Raw genomic sequence first — 20,395 nt, forward strand, 5'->3', positions numbered from 1 at the left:
AAAGAATGTGGGTAACAGTGGGAGGTTTGAGAACTTTGCGTTTGTGAATGATGGCTGTGATGGCGGCCACTTGCTGCCCCGAAACAATTAGGACACGCATGCGGATCACAGTCTGCACCACAACTGTGCACAAGAGTGTTACCAAGTTTCACCTCCAATAGAGAACAGAAGTGACTTGCAAACTGCTTACCACAGCAATCCTAGGGAAACTTGGCGCATGCGCTATTGGAAAACCAAATCCCGTAATCAGGAGCAGGCAAGATAGGACTTCCCGCCTCAAAATAGTGTTGCTCCATTTAAGCCTTTGCCCTGTAAAGCCATGACCCAACAAGGAAGGAAACAAGTTAGCACTTAAACTGGGGAAGGGGCGGGACGCACAGTCATTAACCAATCACAAGGCCAGAATAAAATTGTTACACTGGTGTCTGCATTTACACCCTTATTTTCTCAATTTCCTGTCAGCCGCTGATGTAAAACGGTGCCACATTTGGGACCAGATTTCAGTGGGAGTGTGGAAACTAGGAATTAGCAGCAAGTTGTGTGGAGAAACAAGCAGAGGAGAGGGGAAGGAGGTCAAAAAAGGGGGCAAGATTGAGAGAGTGAAGGAAGAAGAGGGGAAGGCAGAGATTATGTTAGAAGAATGGGAGACCAGTAAGAGAAAGAAGGAAAGAAGCCAGCGGAGGGCACGAAAATCCCTGGAGGAAGGAGAGAACAGGGCGAAAGCTGACAGCAACGTGAATCCGGGGCTCAAGGAATGACCAGGGTCAAACATGAGCAGCTGTAAGACCAGACTCAAGCTTTCTGGAAGAAACATTCAGGATGCTGGAGAAGGTAACAGAACCACAAAAAGAACATTCTTTTAGGTTGCTAGCAGGCCACGGAAGGGGGTCCCCAACTAATGCCGAGTCAAAAGCCTGGGGGCACACAATGACTGAAGTTGACCTATGACACAAATAGACTGCCATCGGTCCGAAGTGAAAATGTAGCTTTATTTAGAACGGAAAAAATAGATCGATTTAGAAAGACCTCTCTGTGACTGCACAGAGCGGTCGTTCCAAAACGAACTGGCATGCCTCTGCCGCACACGAGTGCACACAGGGGCTGACAGGCACGTCAGGGTCAGGACCCGGAAGAGCTGTCCCAGGAGAACATGGAAGTAATTATGTGTGTGTACGTGTTGCGTGTTTGTGTGTTTTATGTTTCTGGGATTTCTTGGGTTTGGAGGGAGGCGGCAGCCGAGGAAAAGGAATTGGGGGGGCGGGGGGGGGTGAGACCCCCTGATTACGAAGACATCCTGTGAAAGAGGTTGGGGGGGGGGCAAAACAATGTCATATTTTTGCTTTATGCAGGACGCATAGGATAGGCCGAAAAAAAAACAGTAATTTTATTAGGCGACCTACAAAAAGCAGAAATATGACATAGAACCCTGCCATCGGAAGTGACCACCGCCCAGGAGATCCATCATATGCTAGCAACCATCTGGAGGTGTGCCTAGGACTCTGAACCCTTCAGAACGTTGGTACACCATGGGAAGGGCACACCTTGAATTCAAATTGTTGTATATTGGGACTTTTGACTTTTGATTATGGTCCTTACCTTCAACTGTTTTTGCTCTTTCTCAGTTATCAAAGACCAGGTTTGCCTTAACCTTAATCCCCATCTAGGTGTTCTATATAATATATATACTTGTCTACAGCTACTACCTGTGACAAGTATGCACAGATGTATAGTGATCTGCTGTCCAGTGCTGACACTGATTGGAGTTCATGAAGGTGGGGGGGATTGGTTGATACAATTATAAGACTACAGAAGATGGTTCTTATGGGGAATTCCTAATTTTGTCATTGTTGGAACGTCCCCCATTTCTGTGGTTGAGGACTTTCGGTGATGGGGTTGCACGGGGTGTGAAGGAGCGAAAGCGGGAGGCAGCACAGTGTAGAAAGCCTACCTGTTCTTTAATAGTAAGATTTCGGGCCAAAGAATCCGAGGCCTGAGATTTCAGCAAAAGGTCACCCTCTGCCTTGATCTTGGCAGCACTTTTTACCACTGCGTTGGAGGCAGATCTCATAACAGACGGATTGGCCGAATGGTCACCAAGGCGCAGTCCCTTCAGCCTGCTTCTAACATGGGTAACCCACTTCAGAGAAGTACTCCCTTGCTGAGACATAACATCCAGCAATGCCTCTTGATATTTACATAGAGTTTCATTTGTCCACAGCCGGACCGGATAAAATACTGGTCATAACTTGGAAATGGACTCAAACCCCTGCATCCCGGTTTCTAAAAGCACTGCTGTGCTAGGCGCACAAATTGGCAGCCCAAGTACATTTTTCAAATATTTATTTTCCACCACTGAAAAGGGCTGTGCATTAGTCTGTCCCCAACGTTCCGCCCCATACATTGCAGCTTGCCGTGTCAGCACTTTGTATGCCTCCAAGGAGACATGGACTACGCCATTGTCATGTTCATTCGTGAACCTGGAGAGGGCACCACAATGCTTGGCTAATGTAATCTTACCTGTCTCCATATGGAGAGACCAACCACAGGATGACATACATCTCAGGCCTAGATAATTACAGGAGGAGACTTGCTCAATTGCTCCTACATCCAGGACCAATCTAATGCCCTCTCGCTTCTTCCTGGGGTTGATGTTACATATCATGGACTTAGATTTGGTGATATTCAAACAGAGCCCGTTCTTCTTACAGAAGGCAACAAAAATGGCCAGCTGCTTGTGGACGCCATTGGGTGTTAAAGATAAAAGAACTGCATCATCCACAAACAGCAGGACTGGTAAATTGTCACCCGCCAAGGATGGGGCATCAGTTTGCACTTCAAAAAGCTCTCTCAATACCGCATTGGGAAAAATACAAAACAGCATAGGGGCCAGGACGAACCCGTGGTGGACACCCTTCTGGATGTCAATACTACCAAAGGTGCTTCCATCAATTCCCCAACAAACCACTGCAGTATTGCCGGTATATAAACTCTGGATAGCAGACAAATGTGCAGCCAGGATACAAAGTTCCTTCAACACCTCCCATAACCGTAGTCTGGGCACTGTATCAAAGGCAGTTCAGAAATCTACAAAAACGACATAAATGCTGATCTTTCTCAGAACAATGTATTATTCGCATACCAGCCGCAGGCGTAGGGTTAGGCCTTCACAAAAACATTCCTGGCGGTGATCAATTATTTTGTTGTCCTTAACCCAGGCATCCAAGCGGAACAACAATGCTCGGGCGAATGTTTTCCCTCTGGTGTCCCAAAGTGAGATTGGCCTGAAATTAGCAGGGTTAGCTCAAGCGCTTTTTTTTAATGTATTGGGATTCAATTTGCGCACATGTCCATGACTCGGGAACCAAGTCTTTGCTCAAAATAGCATTAAATAACTTGGTCAAGTACGGCACACAGACTGCGAGCTTGTTTTTGTAAAAGTCAATCAGAACCCTATGCGGCCCAGGTGCTTTGCCAATCTTTTGGGTTGTTGGTGCCTTTTCCACCTCATATGGGAGAGTATCAGCAGGGCCAATGTATGCTCACTCCCTGCAATTTCACTCATTGATGTTGAATTAGACCTCATGGAGATACCCCTTCAGCGTTATAAAGGCTCCCATAATGCTCTACCCACTTTTGCTCTGGGACAGCTCCATGCAAAACATTCTGACCAGATCTTCGGCCTGCCCCAATCAGCCTCCAAAAGCCATTGGAATTGCCTCTTTCGATTGCCTCCAGGAGTGCTCTCCATGTAGCCTCGTGCCAACCCCTCTTCTTGTCCTTCAGCAACCTGCGATATTCCCTTCTAGCACGCTGTGCCTCCCCACCCATATAAGACAGAGGGTTCCTCACGGCTACTATGAGTCACCCCTTGGCCAACCTACACTCCTTATCCTACCAAGGGTAAACTTTCTCTGTGAAATTACAGACAGTTTTAGCGGATTTGGAAAATGCGTCCCACTCGTGCCACTACTTCCTCATGTATGGAGATCAGCAATACCACATCACACGGGTCAACCCTCGCCCAATATTTCAATAATAGGAAATATCTTCATAGGCTCGCGGCAGAGCTACTGTGAGATCCAACTTTCCCCACTTAACATTTTTCCTAGTATGTCCCAGAATTTCCAGGGCCACTGCGGTTTCCCCGGGGCCAGGTGAGCTACGTCTTGGAACACCCTATAAATGCCCATTCGTCTCCAGGAGCAATGGGTGGTGATCGCTCTCAACCCCCTTGATGACGAGAATGCTCTTATCGCACCCCACACCTCAAGGTTCACCAGGATATAATCAATTTTGCTCATGGTCAAATTGTTCTCAAATGTTGATACTGCTGGTGAGTCCCCACGGAATCGGCCGTTGCACGCCCTCAAATTAGCAGACAAACATAACGGCTATTTCCTCTGCAAACCTGCGCTGTTTCTCTGGAAATACAGAATTTAAAAGTCCCAATCTGCAATGGCTATCCTCCTTCTCCATGATATCAACAAACCCCTGGAGGGGCTCAACCTGAAGATTGAGATCCCCCATAACTAACATTTTCAATTGTCCAGTGTAACCCAGCCTCCAGTCCAATACTTTGTTCCCTATTATCTCAATGAGCCCCATGTGAACCCTATTGTAGAAATTAATCAACAATAATGTCGAATCGTCACGCACTTTTATGTTTAGTGCGATATAATCTGGGGAATGCATATCGATTGCGATAGCAGCTCTGAACAAAGCAACATTTATCCACGTCACCTAACCCCCACTCGGACGACCCTTAACCGCTGGGATGCAAAATGTAGCATACCCTTGAATATGGGCATGGTCCAAAGCCCAGGATTCTTGTAAACAAAGCACCTCGGAGTCCCGTACGAAGGCTAGTCAGTAAGTATTGGAGAAGTGTTTATTCACCCCTGCCATGTTCCAAGACATTGCCCGCACCCCAGGTATAATCTAGGTCACACCATCACCCATTTGGGGGCTCCGAGTTGCTCGCAGAACCCTTGGATGTGTTGCCAGGGTGAGAGCAGATTGAACTAAACACTGTCCCTGCCCGGGGCACCCCGGCCTTCATTCGCTACAACCCACCTCCTGGCTCCCGCTGAGTTGCAATAGCCTGTGCTGGATCCCAACCGCATTGGGCTATTACACCCTTGAGCCTCCTCCACCACTATTGGGATCCATTGCAAAAAGAATTTCTTATGTATGACTATCTTTCTGTAAAAAAAATACCCAAGCATTTTTTACACAGCATAAGAGATTTAGTCGTATACAACGGGTCAGCTCAAATGTACAGACTCCGATATTTTAGCATGGTAAGTAGCAGAGATGTACTGTATGAAGTAAAGTGGTTCTTATATAGTTGTGCTTTCAATACATTGATGCACAAAAGTAATGAATGAGAATGGGTGGACAAATGTGCAAATGGATAACGATTAAGTAGTTTTCTAAATAATAAATAATTTACTGATGAATGCGTATAGAAATGTTCTTATCGTTTCTGACCGATTATGTGGAAATGGTTGGAACTGTGAAGGCAAGACACCAAACACTCATTGACAAAAGGATCTGTCCATACTTCTAACATTTGGCCGGGAGGATAGCTCAGTGGCAACGCGCTCACATTGGAAGCAAGACAATGCAGAGCAACACAGGTTCGATCCCCGGGTCTACGCTTAGAAACCTCTGGGTATTAAGCCCGTTATCAATTACAGGAATTACAGAACACACTCCTTGGTGGATGACGTTTAACACAAGATGTGTGTGATGAGATATTGTATGCACGGGGCACACCTAAACTAAATGGAGAGATTCTAATAGTGCGAGTCATAGAAAGGATCTCAGGCAAAGCTAAATTCAGGAAAACTGACCCATCCCATCCGGTGATGTACTTACCTAAACCCATGCTGAATTCAACGGGTGTCAGGTAGCCATTGTTACTCTGGTCTAGACTGTCAAACACTGACTCCAGCTGCTCAGGCGTGAGGGGCAGTTCACTCTGGAGCCTCTGTGGACAAAACAAAACTTTAATGAGTGCCTGAACAGAGAAGGAACAATTCAAGACCTTTCAAAATGGTCTGCTACTTTTATTGAGTCGTGGACTATACTTAGGCCTGCAATGGATCACAGTGGAGTCCTACCTTCTGCCAGCTGTGGGAAGCCAGTGACCCAACAGTCAACAGACCCAAAAGTGAAAGAACTAATCATGATATTCACAGACAGCTGCTCAGTCATAGCGTTCATGAAACTCTGCTCATTCATGAAGATTCATGAAAATATTATGAAAATGTGGTTGTGCCACCCCAGAAAAGATTAATTTATCCTGGATTGTATAACACCCCTATACTGACCCCTCCCCTAAAAATCCAACATTCTTTAAGGCTAAGCCATAACTGAAGCCCTCAGGTCTTCAGTGGAGACCAGGAGCAGGGTATTGGGTAATGCAGAGTTTCAGGGGGGCTATTCTACTGAAAAGGACAGTGCACTCATACTCTGGCAGCCCAGGGTCCTAATTATGGCAACGTTCATAACCACAGCGGAAGAATACATTGTGTGCCAAGCTGCCGCGCATTAGCGTGTGCAAGAGGAGCCGCAACTGATCAGGTCAAATATCCTCATGCCCCGTAAATGTCTGGACTCCATGTTCTGCTAGATCTAACAGACCAGTTTCCAAAAGCAACATAGCTCAGACATATATTCCCATGATCCAGCTTTTGTTGGGTTGTCCACTGTGACACATTTTATTAACTCAACAAAATAATTAACAAATATGGACTACTAACCACTGTGGTCAACAAAAGCGAATTCTCTGGCCTTCTGCTGAACCAACACACGCAGTATGGTCTGCACAGCTGAAATCTTTCTATAGTGGTACAATGCGAGGTATCCAGGGAGAGGACAAAGCTGGGCTAGTACATTACCATTAGGAACTAAGATAGATGATTTCTTCTGATGCTTGTCTTCACATAGGTTTCCCTCCCTTTCTTCACCCTTGCTCATGCTATTCGTCTGGGGATCCCGGGTGCCCTCGATGAGGATCCTGCCCTTTGAAACTACTACGGTGGTCATTATTTATGTATTTATTTATTTATTTTATAGCATTTGTTAGAAGCCCAAACCTACAGGTATCAGAGCCTTGGTTGCTTGAGAACCTCACCTGGTACAGAGTTAGGATAATGGTTACATACATACATACAGCTACACCATGTTAAAAACAATGACAGTATAAGTAACAGTCTTAGTCAAATTTGCCAAAGAGCCAGGTTTTGATCAATGTCTTGAATCAATGGTGTGATTGCTCATTTCTAATGTGTGCCGGTAGCGAGTTCCAGAGTGTTGGTGCTACTACTGGGAAGAAAGAGCCTCCCACCCATTTGCTCTTGTGGCGAGGAACATTCAGGTAGGTACTGGTACATGATTTAGGGATCTAGTTGAGACCTTTTGGGTTATGCTGTTATTCTATTAGGAAGGGGCATCATTAAGGATACATTTGTGGACAGTGATTAGGGTCTTAAAAAGGATTCTTGCTTTGACAGGGAGCCAGTGGACTTCTCTTGTTTAGCCAGTGGATTAGGCGCAAAACAAAGCAGAGTTGCATAACAGAGGTGGGATTTGCATGTCTGATAAATGTCACGGCACCTTCTTATGTAGCACATCACGTGGGTGAAAATCAACATGAAATAAAAGGCCAAATCATTGGAACGCATGTCACATGGTAGGGAGAGAACAATGCAAAGTTTGCAAAACTGTTTGACATTTTTATCGGCCGACTTAATCAAGTCAGACAAAATTCGGTGAAGCTTGAAAAGCTTAGATGTGGCCAATGATACCTTACCATATAGGTGTTCCGAGTAAGGGTCGGCACAGAGAAGGTAGAGCGTATTCAGGAAGGACACCCCGCCCCTGATTTTGATGGGACATGTGCACTGCGGTGGCGGCACAGGGCCAAAAGCAGCCCACAGGCTTCTCTAAAGGCGGATTTTCATGCTACTGTGTGAGCTTTCAGAGTGCAATGGGAGTCACAGGGAGACACAGTGCGCTACACCTGTTTTCAGCCACAGCACACTGTTATTCAATGCACTGCATGTCAGTAGGTAACACTGCCCTACCTCTGTGTGCCCCCAACACTTTTGAGAGCTAGCAGTAGAGTATGTGACCACTCTGAATGGATTTGTGGAATTTTCATGCTTAATTGGGGCTACTTAGGGGCACAGATGTCAGTGCTTGTGAAGTTGTGCCAGTGATATAGTAGTGTAATGCATGTGAGAATGACACTTATGTGCGACAGACGATGGCAGTTGTTTCTGACAGGACTCCAGCAGATGACGGTTGGAGGTGAAGGGGTCTGTCTGAGGAGAGTTGGGTCCTTAGGGTTCCCGATGGTTTTGAGAAGGAGAGCGTAGATATGTCGCAGGACTAACGGGTATTCCTTGTAACACTCCTAGCTCTACCTACCATTTGTTGGGAGGGCGACCCAAAACATACAGACGCATTACTATGCGTCTGTATGGCTTATTACAGACGGCTGGTATTAAAAAAATACGTTGTTCTGAGAAAGATCAGCATTTATGTCATTTTTGTAGATTTCTGAACTGCCTTTGATACAGTGCCCAGGCTAGGGTTATGGCTTGCTGACTGCCAAGGAAACCTTTCAAGTGGGAGAAGGACTCGGAAGTAATAAGCTTAGGGCCCTTTAGGAACGTGCATATGTAATGGATGGGATCAAACAATAATTCCGAGTCCAAATAACCAAACCAACTCAGGAAGATGGCAAAGTACTGCTTTATTAACAATGATCTAAAACAGGGAATTTACAAGGAACCTCAACGGACGTACGCTCAGTCTCTCAGCGATCTTTACACACCAAAAAATACATCAGAGGTGATGTCATACTAAGTGGCAATAATGAAAAACCTATCAAGGGTTGGGGTTGGATTTTAGTGAGGTTAGTTTGATGGTGTTCACCTTCTGGGCTCCACAACTCCCTCCCCCCACATTTGTAAGCATTAACCTCATTTGCAGGAAAGTCTCTGCAAACGCGATGTATACTTTAATGTGGCAACCATTGAAGCCAGTCAGATTGGATGTTTCGTAGCTTGCCTGTTGTGTCACTGCCTTCATTTTTCCTTCCAGTGGTCCTGAGCAGCTGTCTGATAATAAATGTAGCTCCTATCATGAAGTGCTATGTTGGTTGGTCTTTCCAGTGTGCCTCAGCAGGTTCCCTGTTCTAAATATAGCGCCTCCACTGAAGGTCAATATCAGCATTTCTTTTTGTATGTTTCAGCGGCGCAGTATTCGAAATTCCCAGACTTAACAGCAAAGCAGTAGCCTTGGGAGAGCCATTCCGGGACTATGGACCAGGAAAGGAACTTGGCAGTGAGCTACTCCGGCTACCTACCCCCATGACACCCCACCAGCTATTCTAGGTTACAGGCTGTACTGGGATTCTGGGCACTGCATGATTTATTTATTGAGAATCAGAATGAACAATTTCTTGTGCTTTCACGTGAGACACCATCTTGTACTAGTATTATTGCCCAACCCAGGTGTCTACGAAGTAAGGGGTATAAACATCCATTGTATAATATAGCCACCCAAACCATTCAGTCGATCATGCCTCCTAAGCAGGACACACTTAAGAGTGTACATCTTGATGATGACACCAGCCTTCACTTTGCAGGGATTCGTGAATAAGGCACCCTACTAAGAGGCAGGTACTTGCCTCCACCGTTCAGGGATTTATACATTAGACAGCACCTGAAGGGGAGATAGCCATCATAGTCTGGGTACTTATGCATGAAACACACCACCATATTGCGGAAGCCGCCCTTCACCATACGGGAGGAGGATTGGGGGATTACAATAAAAGGCAAAAGGGGAGATGTTGAGTCACCAATTAAAAGAACACCAAGGAAGCATTTTGGATGGAGAAGAAGAACTGGGAGCGGACATAACAGTGATACCTGAATCATTTTAGGATTTGGAGAAAATATATTAGTATTTCATTGAGTTAAAGGTGACCAGCAATTTAAGCACATTGAGATAATGTATTCGCCTTGAGATGTGTAACTCACAGGAAACAATGGATGTGGGCTAGCCTTTAGGGAAATTGTGAGGTTTGTTGACAGTTTGCTGCCTGTAAGAGGACAGTAGGGCAGGGAAAAGGAGTCACTTGTCAGGATTTCCTCACATGTGTTTGACTTCCCAATCCTACATGCCATTTAGCGATCTTGCTCTTTAAAAGGCTTATAACATGGGCCTGCATCTTGTGGCTCTTCATATGTTCTGGCCTGCTATTTCCATGACCCCTCGCATGGACTATGCAGGCTAGTGCTTCGGGCAGTCGTAGTCCAAAACATTTAGAGTGACAAGGGTCGCAGGCCACTAGTTTATAGGATGGGACAGACTTGATAAGATCTCTTCCGCAAACCACTTTTGGACTGTCTACACGGGCTGATGATAACCTTTGCAAAGAAATATGTTCAAATGAACAGTTAACACATATTTCAAAGGTCAGTGTGAGATTGGAAGTTCGTGGACTTGATGCTGTTATTGATGGGAATGACACAACTGTTCACAGAGGATAAGAGGGAGAGCACATGCACAAAAGATATCAGTTTCAGAGAAATGCTGCAGGCTCCTGGGCATGTGAAACTGTGAAGAAATGACTAACGCTCTGCAGGAGAGCAGGGATGCTCAGCCCACACTACTTCAAAACCAGTAGTGATCCCAATCGTAAAAGTGAAACAGGCACAACCAACAGATATACCTCCTTCCTCTTTTGTGGCAACGTGGGCATAAAGACAGGTGGCTATATTCTTAGGAGGGCTCGGAACTGATAAAAGTAACAACCCAACAGTAATAGTACAAAGGCTCCAAAATAAAAGAATATCGGGAAGGTTCTATACAAATATATATACTTTAATTAAACAATCAAGAATGCAATACCCAAATAGAAAACACAAGCAAAGCCCTCACCTGTGGATGGAACACAGAAAATACATGCAGAACCTGTAGAGAATAGCACTCTACATACAGGCAGGCAATTACATCATTGTCACTTTAAAGTATATGTTGTTTCAAGAAAGGGGCAAAAAGCTGCTTAAAAGTCACTATGGTCCCGGAAAGTGGACCAGGGGGAGGGGGGTCTTCACAGTACCTTCTCCTTGTCTTTGGAAGCTCAACAGTGTTGATCCAGGTTTCTAGGAGCTTCCTGTGGTGATGATTCAGTGTTGTGTTGGTGAGCTGGTCAGCTGGGTCCAGCACACAGTGCTGTCCAAGGAGCAGTTCCAAGTGGCACAACGAAACCTGGCATAGGCAGTGATGTCTGGGTCAGTGGAGCTCACAAGTGATTCAATGCAGCTATCTATCAGGAGCTAGAGCCGTTCCTCGACTTCTGGGTTGATGGGAGGCCTAATCTGTTGTCTCAAAGGACAAGATAAGTCATTCTTTTGCACTACCACTTCAGGGAGCTTGGCTGGCACCTACAGAGTATCCATCACCTCCAGTGAGCAGTGGTCTGTTTCCAGTGCAATCAACAGGCATTAGGCCACAGCAGTTGAGCCCCACTGGTCCTAGGGGAAGACTAGGGGAAAGAGGGCTCCTCTGCATTGGACGCACCTGTCTTCCCCTCTAAAGCAGACAACCTTGGAATGGAATGTACTCTCAACAGGGTTCCAGAGAGTCTTCTTGTTGTCCAGAAAAGAATCAAGAAGGAGTGGGAAACCCCTTCCTTAGAGCATAAAAGTTCACAGGGGATTGGACAGAATTAGGCCTGCTGTGAGGGGTCCAATCCCATTTGCTAATCTGTAACACTCGACCCTTGCCTACTTGCAACACAACTAGAGTGTCTTGTTCCACAGGAAATGGATGTCAGGAAGGATAAAGAGCCCCACAGAAACTCAAGATGGATGGTACACCCATCTCTCAGGTCCCTTTCTCACTCTGGCTACTCTAACTATGCCCCTTTCCACTGCCTGTAACTTCAAAGGCCCTTTAGTGTGCAACCCCCTAATGTGAGGCTGTCCGTTGTTATTGGAGTGCCCATTTGAAAGGAAGATTTTCAGTTAATCTCCTGGTGGGACCTGATTTGCCCGAGGGGAGAGTGAGGGTGCAGCAGTAAGACTCTGACACAAGGATGGTATTCTGATTGGCAAATACTTTTATTAATAACAAAAACAGGGGTTTCGGAGGAAATCCTAACTAGCCCTATCTACAAGAGGGGGTTCCCTACCTCAACAAAACTAGCTAATGAAACTCTTTGTCAGAATGTCCAAAGTAAAGTTCAACGTCATGTGTCCAAATCCTAACTTGTCCCTCACAAACTACACTTAATATATGCTGAAAAGGGAAAATGTCTCTGGGCTGGCCACCCGCAGCCCTGTTTTGTAGTTCTCCATCAAAGTTCAAATGGAAAACATTTGCTACAAACAAAGTTCCCCAAAGTCCAAAGGGATTGTTTCCCTCCATTTCTAGTCTCTTCAGGGTTCATAAAATGTCTCTTCTCTTAGTTGAAAAGAAACAGGTGCCAGACCCTGTTGAGCCAACCTGGCTCTCGGTACAATGATGAATAGGAGCAGCCTGGATACTCTCTTCCAAGCTTTGTCGAGGGTCCCAAACCATTATGAGCCGACCCGGCTTCCAGGTACTGCAACAAAGAAGAACAACCTGGATGTCTTTCCCAAGCTGCATTGAACCTCCCAGATCCTTAGCAGCCTGGATACCCTCTTCCAAGCAGTCTTGAGGGTCCCAGACCCTTATGAGTAGACCCGTCTTCCAGGTACTGTGACAAAGAAGAACAACCTCGATGTCCCTCCCAAGCTATATTGAGGGTCACAGACCCGCTTCCAGGTACCTACTCCTCTTCAGCATGCTTCTTGCTTTGCGGGTCTCTCACAGGTCTCTCACAGGTGTGCTTCTCTTCTGGACACGTCTGCTTCTCTGCTATTCATTTTTGCACATAGCTTGCCGATCTCTCAGTCCATTGCTTCACCTCAATGATCCTCATTACTCCATGCCTCTTCCTCTTCCCAGTGGCCACTACTTGGGATAGACAGCAAAGATACATTGGGGCACTAGGTAGTGTGGTAGAGGAAGGTTGATAAGGGGGATGGAATGGTGAAAGGGGTACTGCGTTCTCCAGGATCATCAGCACTCTCAATGGAGTTCTCCCATCCCGATGAGATCCTCCCTCTGAGTACCATCCCCAGGGGGACTCTCGGGTAGTGGCCTCACCTCCCAGGCCTCATGGAAAGGATCTCCCCCATCAAAAGCAGTGATGATCTCCCAAGATTTGTCACAGGAGCCATTAACTTTCTGACGGGAGATCAAAGGAGGACAGCATCCTGCCTACTGTATTGCTGGGAGCAGTACAGACAGCCAGGCTTCCACAAATACACATTGCTGTCACATAGTTGGTCTGGGCTGGTGGGGCTTTATTAATATTTTGTTTTCTTATCAGTCACCATACGATAACCAGGCATCCCTTATTCTTAGAGTTTACCCTGCCACCAAATGGATAAGGGCAACAATTATTATACTTTGGATCAGAGGCGAAGATGTTGATGTTAAATGCAGCCTTTGTCTGCAGTGACTTTGAGTCACAGCAGCTGTGAGGAATGCACATGTGACTTTTGAACCTGCCCTATGCCACTGAAGGGGAGGTGCAGCAGTTGTCAGGAGAAGCAAGGGCACATGTATGCACTATGCTTTTGGCATGATTAGCAGACCCCCTTTCAGGGACAGAAATACCTTCAACATTTTATTTTTTAACAAAAATCAAAACTACTCAGGCAATTTCACCCCCACCATATAGCAATCCGTCACAGGATGAGTGTAAATCAACAAAAGAGGCTGATTTTTTTAAGCACTTGCACCTGTGCTGGTAGTGTTCCTCCCTGCTGACTTGATTGGGCTTCTAACTAGGTCAAAGGTTATGTTAACACACAGGAAATCCAACCAGCTGGGGAATTATAACTATTAGAGCCCTGACAAATTATCCAGAATGCCAAAGCCCAATTTCTGGCACGGGAAACCACTCATAAACTGAGCATGAGCCATTTCTTCTATAAAAAAAAAAACCAGCAGCTGCCATGGAAATAGTAAACAGAGCTCAGAGTCCATTCTCTAGTTCCATGGATGGCTTTAGCAGTGTGGAGAACGTTGTGGAGATGGAGCCAAGAGAGTTCAGCAAAGCATTAAAAATGGAAAGGAGGAATCAGGGCATTGGTAGTTGTCAGAGATGGGGCAAGGGGCTGGGCGTCCATAGGTTCTGGGAGGCAGGCACTGTTCAGGAGTAAGAAACAGCGACCAAGTATATTGTGGTGCGACAGCAGAGGAGGTGTCACAGGAAGTGCTCTAAGCCTATCAGAGGGCTTGGGATGTGGGCCACTCCCAACAAGTCATGCCAAATTACAAGCCCTCTAAACAGCTGTGTTGCAACGCACACATGCGGGTTAACTATGGCTTTATGTTATTGATGTAGCAAGGCGGGATGATTTATGGCAATGGATCAAGAGTACTCCAAGTCACACCCAACAGGTAGGTGGTGACCGAAGAGAGGACAACGAATAACACTGGAACAGCCCTAAGGACATCTGCCGGCAAAGGCAGAGATGGCAAATGCTGAAGCATGGTTGGCCGAGACCAGGTGGTAGATGGTGTAGATTTCTGGGTTAAACTGGAACCAATCCTAGGTAAGGCATACAACAATAATTTGGAAAAGAATTGCACAGATGATAGCATTTGGCCGGGAGGATAGCTCGGGGGCAAAACGTGTGTCGTTGAAGCAAAACAACAGAGAGCAACACAGGTTAAAATCCCAGTTTCCGCGCTTAGAAACCCGTCCCAACTATTAAGCACGTTATAAAAGATTAAGGTGGTCATTACGAGTTTGGGGGGAAATCTGCCGGAAGACCGCCCAACAAAATTACAGTTGCTGCCGCTTGGTCCGGCAATATAACCGCCAGATTACAAGTGGCAGTGTAAATCGCCATTTCTTTTAGCCCATGGGACTCAATGGGGCATTTTCGGCAGAATTAATGTGGCGGCAATTCTGCTGAAAATGGGCAGAAAGTTGGCGGGTTTCCCTCCAGCTCATAGCTGGTGGTGAATCGGCAGTTGGGCGGGGAATCTCCTAGTTGGCCGGTGCAGTAATGTTACAGTATATGGTAATACCGCTGCATTTTACCTGCCTCGACCAACTCGTAATGACCCCCTAATTCATTGTGGGTAGGTAGCGGTCACATGGAATTGCCTCCTATTTTATCCATCTAGGAACTGATGACATACTGAGTAGATCTTGTGTGATTGGAACTTGACAGTTTCAACAATAATTTTAAATATAGCTACAGCTGGCTTTCCCTGATATTAAAACCGTTCAGTAGTGGCTGTGTGAGTCTCTACCACAGGGGTGCATGGTTCTTACCTGCAGGTCCTGCTTGGTAATCAGCCCTTTCTCCTCCTTGTCACAGAGCCGGAAGAGCTCCTGAGCCTTCTCCAGCATCTCTTCCCGCGTGTCTCCATTCTCTTCTCCCACGCCCAGCAGAGATGGGGAGTCCTCGACATTGGTAGCCAGGTTTTCCTGTAGCCCAGTGGGTGCCTGCCTGACCCGCCGGATGCTCCTCGTCCGCTCTTTCCTGCGTTCTGTCATCTCCGGTGAGCTTGGCTCCGACAGGCTAGTGGCCGTGATAGGCATGCGCTCTGCAAAGTAACATAAACAGATTTATAAATCACCACATACACATACACATTGATGTCACAAATTCCCATCAGTACAACAACAAATCCCTAGCAGCGGGTTCAGACCCAGATTTATTTTTCTGAGGGGAGGAGTATGGACCACAGAGAAGAGGATGGGTGAAAATGGTTGAGGCATTGAGGGTGAAGTGAGGTGAGGGGACGGGGTAGAAGTGGGGTTGGCGGTTCAGCAAAAGGAAATAAGGATAGTATTGTAACGCGAAAACTACAGGAAGGGTAATGCAATTTGGACCAGCCTGGGGTCAGGCAGACAAATAACAAATGTGGTGACGATAAGACTGCTTGCACACAGTGGTGTCAAAGAGGTTTCTTCCAGCAAACCAGCTAGGATATTGCAGCACACTAAAAGGCACAGGCTTTAACCCTAAATCACGTATGCCTCAACTAACTCATATGTCGCTCTTGTCAATATCTCTGTAGAACTCTCACCCTCTCTGGGTCTCCCTAAAATACTCACAGGATTCCCCTCCGATGCATCAGAATCCCAGAATATCCCTCAAGTGTCCCCTGGCACCCTCTCACCTTCTCTCACACATGATCCCCCAATTTATTGCATTGGTCTTGGCCATGTCTGGTTCCAGTAGCCGCTTCTACGTAAATCCCCACATTGTTACAGACTATCGGAGGGTGCAACCATAACCACAAACCTACCTTTGGTATCCAGCTGCTCCTTCAATGTACCCACCGGTCTCTTTTCACCAACGGAACTGTTCTATCCACTTTGCATAACCTAACCTTTCTGTTGATTGGAACGTCCACCCTTACCCTCCCCAACTTCCACCCAGGGACAGGGGTCCAAAGTGTCACAAAAATAATTAATTTTCTCTTAACTAGCTAAACTGTCCTTTTCTGAGTTCCCAGGGCACTGAGTTCAGTCTGTGTCATGGCATCAAAACTGCAACCTACACCCTGCACCAAGCACGCGCATAAGTAGGAAGCTTAAGTAGGTTATTCAAGCATGCTGCATTAATCCAAGCAAAACAAACAGCTGTGAAGCAACAGCCACAGAGCGCAGTGGCGCCGAATTCATGACACGGCATACTCCACGAGGCAACCGATATGGGATTAAAAAATAATCAGCTGTCCAAGCAAGACAGGCATCAGCACTTACTTTAGGGGAAAAGGTCAGGTACTCAATGGGCATGCTTCACTTGGCAAGAGTAGTAGGTATCCGCCTCCCTGTGGCATTTGGCAGCTTCTGACACTCAACATTTGACATTTCTCCTGAGGTGTTCTTTCCCTACCAATGACAGTCCTGCGATGTATAAGGCACACACTGCACAGTAAACTGGCTTGCGTAGAGAACCACATGGGATGTCTCCTCTACCTCCCACCCCACAATACAGGGGTCTCCAACTGCTAGAAGTATGTCTAGAAGATACAAGGTGAATGGATGTAGAAAGGAACTGTGTATTGAAAGTTGTCAGTCATACAATGGATGTTGGGGGGTAATTGCCCCTTTATTATAGACACTTGGGTTAAAAAAACAGTAACCACATAATAAGAGGACAAAGAGGGTGGGTACATGATCAGCATGAAGAAAATGTCATGGTAGCTTCTCTTTTGCAGTAGTAATGGATAAACCAGGGGTCTGCAACATTTGGCCCGCCAGATGTGTTAGCACTAAGATACTGATCAACCTTAACCAGAATAGAAAATGGTTGGGGATCATGGGAGCCATTGTCTAAAGCATCTGGAAAGTTGAAGACCCCTGGAAGAAGTATCCACTTGTACTTCACTAAAACATGGCCATTTGCAAGAGTGGGAAAGAACTATGGGCCTCAGTACAAGTTTGGTGGTGCAGGAAAAAAGCGGAGGTAATTCCGTTACCTCCATTTTTCCCGCACCCCCAAATTACAAGTTTACGAGTGGCAATGCCGCCAATTCTTGGAGGAAAAGTGGAGGATGTACCTCCAGCTGAGAATCCTTTGAGGTGTCATCCCAGAGCTGCACTAATGCATCTGCACCGATTGAGAGGTGGCTGAAGATATGCATCCATTGCTCGGCGTGTAGAAATGGAGGGGGGGTGGTGGTGGTGGGGGGCGGGTGTGTGTGTGTGATATATATATATATAAGTGGGTTGGCGAGCCTCCTGGCACAATCCTACTACCGAAGCACCCTCAGCTTTAGGGGGTCTTATGTTCCAAGCGCTCTGCTGCAGCCTATCATCAGCGCAGGGAAGTCAAGGTGCCCTCCTCCAGCTGCAGTCTCTTTGGCAACAAGGCACACTCACACGGCTGCAGTCTCTTTAGCAAAAGAGGGGATTTCACAGCCCACTTCTATAGGAGCAATCACAGCAGCAGCACATTGTTTCAATGAACTTCTGAGCTGTCCCATGAGACAATGTGTCTGTCTAGAAAGTGAATCCCTTTATTTTAAAACGCCACTGCCTGCATTGCCACCTGCCCTTACTAGAGCCTTTTTATTTGGATAGATTGGGAGTTCGGAGTGCGAGATCTATTTAGGGTTCTTGCAAAGACCTGCATTCTGCTGACAATGGCCTGATATTGAGATGCAGTACTAGACATTTTAAGTCTGTTTGTATTCGTTCCCAGATTACTTACTGCTAATTTACATTACTCAGTCATGGTCTTCCTGCCCGCCAGTCCTGCTAATGTCAGGCGGCCCGCCTCTCGAGAACCCCTCTGCCAAGGAGAATACTCAATGTAATCTTTAATTGGCATTCCGAAGATTCCCCTGGGCCTCAGGGATACATAAAGAATTACCCCAAGCGAGGATTCTTCTGCGCGGTTACATGTGATTACAACGAATCAAAAAATAGTGAATGAAAAAATACCCAATAATACAATATTTTTGTTTTATTTGGTGGGGGGCAGCCCCTCCCAACCCCCCACACCCCATTTCCCCACGCTCTTAACCCCACCCCGAACCACCCCCACACGTTATAACCCCTTACCCCCACACTTTATAACCCCTTGCCCCCACATATTTATTTTTAGTATTTTTTGGGGTATTATTTCATCCGTTTTTTCCCTGATGTAATCACTGCATACCCTTCTTGCCCGCATCGAGCACAATCTGGAGCAGATTCTGGTGGTGGTAATGAAGGTGTGAGGTAGGGAACGGGACAGGGACAAGGTTGAGCAGGAATCAGAGAAGGGGCTTTGAAAGGAGAGGTTGGGGGGCTATAGCCCCGGGTCTTTTGGTTGCAGCCTTGGATAGAAGCTCAGGGACTACAACCAAAAGGCTAGCTAGCCCCGAGTACTGACAGTCCCAACATTAGCGTAGCCCCAGATCTTTTCCAGACCTAGCAACACCCCTGACTCAGAGTAATGAAAATTACCAGTAAGGAATGGGGGCATTGTCCATGGTCCCTCTTCCTCACTCTAGTCCTAACAATGTGAGGTGTCCTGGCAATGGAGACCCCTTATTCCAAAAAATACTGCCAATATAATCTCTAATTGAAAATTCCACTTCTAATTTGTGAAAATATGTCAGGCGAGGTTCTCCAATCTCCTATTGTAGTTGTTGCCCTAAAATGTACCCCATTTACCATTTTTACAATACAGATGTGTTATAAAACTGCTTTGCATTCATATTATTTGGTAAACAATGAAAAGGAGAAATGCAAAACCCTGGCTTCCAATTGGTTACCTTAAGCCTATGTGGTCTTAGAAGGGCTTTAATTTACCCCCATCAAAAAATAAGTTACTCACGGTTATGATCTATATCTCACGGTTATGATCTATATCTCACGGTTATGATCTATATCGTCTTAGTATACAGTCCCCAACAATAATATTCACACCATAGGCAGGCACCACAGGCAACCAGATTTCTTAACATGTGGGCGATATATCCGTGTAGAAGTCTGTATTTCAAGCTCCATCCAGCAGCCCACTACTGTTCCTCACGTCACATTCCCCCCTTTTTGGCCAACCCCCACTTGCCTGTTCACCACCACTTCCCCCTCCTCTTTTAGGCCAGTGCACCTCAGTGTCTGCCATTTTCCACCTTAGAAATGGAAAAGGGGCTAGAGCCCTGGCTGCTATTTCTCAGAGCAGTTGTGGTGGCTATAGTTTCCTTTTTTTTGTTTTGTTTGAAAGATTAGCCGCCTTAGTTAAATGTCCTCACTGCACTCTGGCCTAATAAATTGGGGGGACAATTTACAACCACCCAGTATGTCGCGCCAATCTCATTATTATTGCTTAAGTAGCATAGTGTTGCCCCCGAACGAGGACCAGAGCTCTAGATCAGCATATTGCAATCAAGGGTTTTATTATAGCTCTCCTACAATGGATCCTGTCAGTGACTTAGATCCTTCCTCTGACTTCATGGCAGTTCTAGGAGTTCTCTTGAACCCCAAAGCTGCATTTAGGAGCGGTTTCTAATTGGGTTTGTACAATACTCTGACAAACATAACCGGTACAATGACTTTAATATCCCTTGGAAAAGTGACGTTTTGTAATCCTGAGACGCTAATCCAACCACTAACCTCTCCCAAGTCCACTAACACATGCACAGCATGTGCTTCAAATAAAGCACACACAGCCAACCACTTTTGCTTTGCACCAGGGCTGTCCCTATTCACTAAGGTGCTTACAGTATGACTACATGATAGGTTATTTAAAGGCGCTTAATACCCAGAGGTTTCTAAGCGCATTCCCGGGGATCGAACCTGTGATGCTCGTGT

General features: G+C 46.1%; 1 protein-coding gene across 2 annotated transcripts in view; it reads right to left on the reverse strand.

The window, feature by feature from the left end:
• Positions 1 to 20,395, reverse strand: part of CRACR2B (calcium release activated channel regulator 2B) — a 152,883-nt gene that overhangs the window by 117,010 nt on the left and 15,478 nt on the right. Inside the window, exons 1-3 of one of the 2 annotated variants that reach the window (XM_069624021.1) lie at positions 16,393 to 16,466; positions 15,410 to 15,684; positions 5,881 to 5,992 (exon numbers count right to left, since the gene is read on the reverse strand). In XM_069624021.1, the coding sequence (XP_069480122.1) occupies positions 5,881 to 5,992; positions 15,410 to 15,679 (382 nt within the window). In that variant the 5' untranslated portion in view covers positions 15,680 to 15,684; positions 16,393 to 16,466. Of the gene's footprint in view, positions 1 to 5,880; positions 5,993 to 15,409; positions 15,685 to 16,392; positions 16,467 to 20,395 lie in introns of those variants that run through there. The other variant, XM_069624020.1, reaches the window with a different exon arrangement.

This window comes from Ambystoma mexicanum, chromosome 11, assembly GCF_040938575.1.
Source record: "Ambystoma mexicanum isolate Mex_15411 chromosome 11, UKY_AmexF1_1, whole genome shotgun sequence".
Classification (NCBI taxonomy): Eukaryota; Metazoa; Chordata; class Amphibia; order Caudata; family Ambystomatidae; genus Ambystoma; species Ambystoma mexicanum.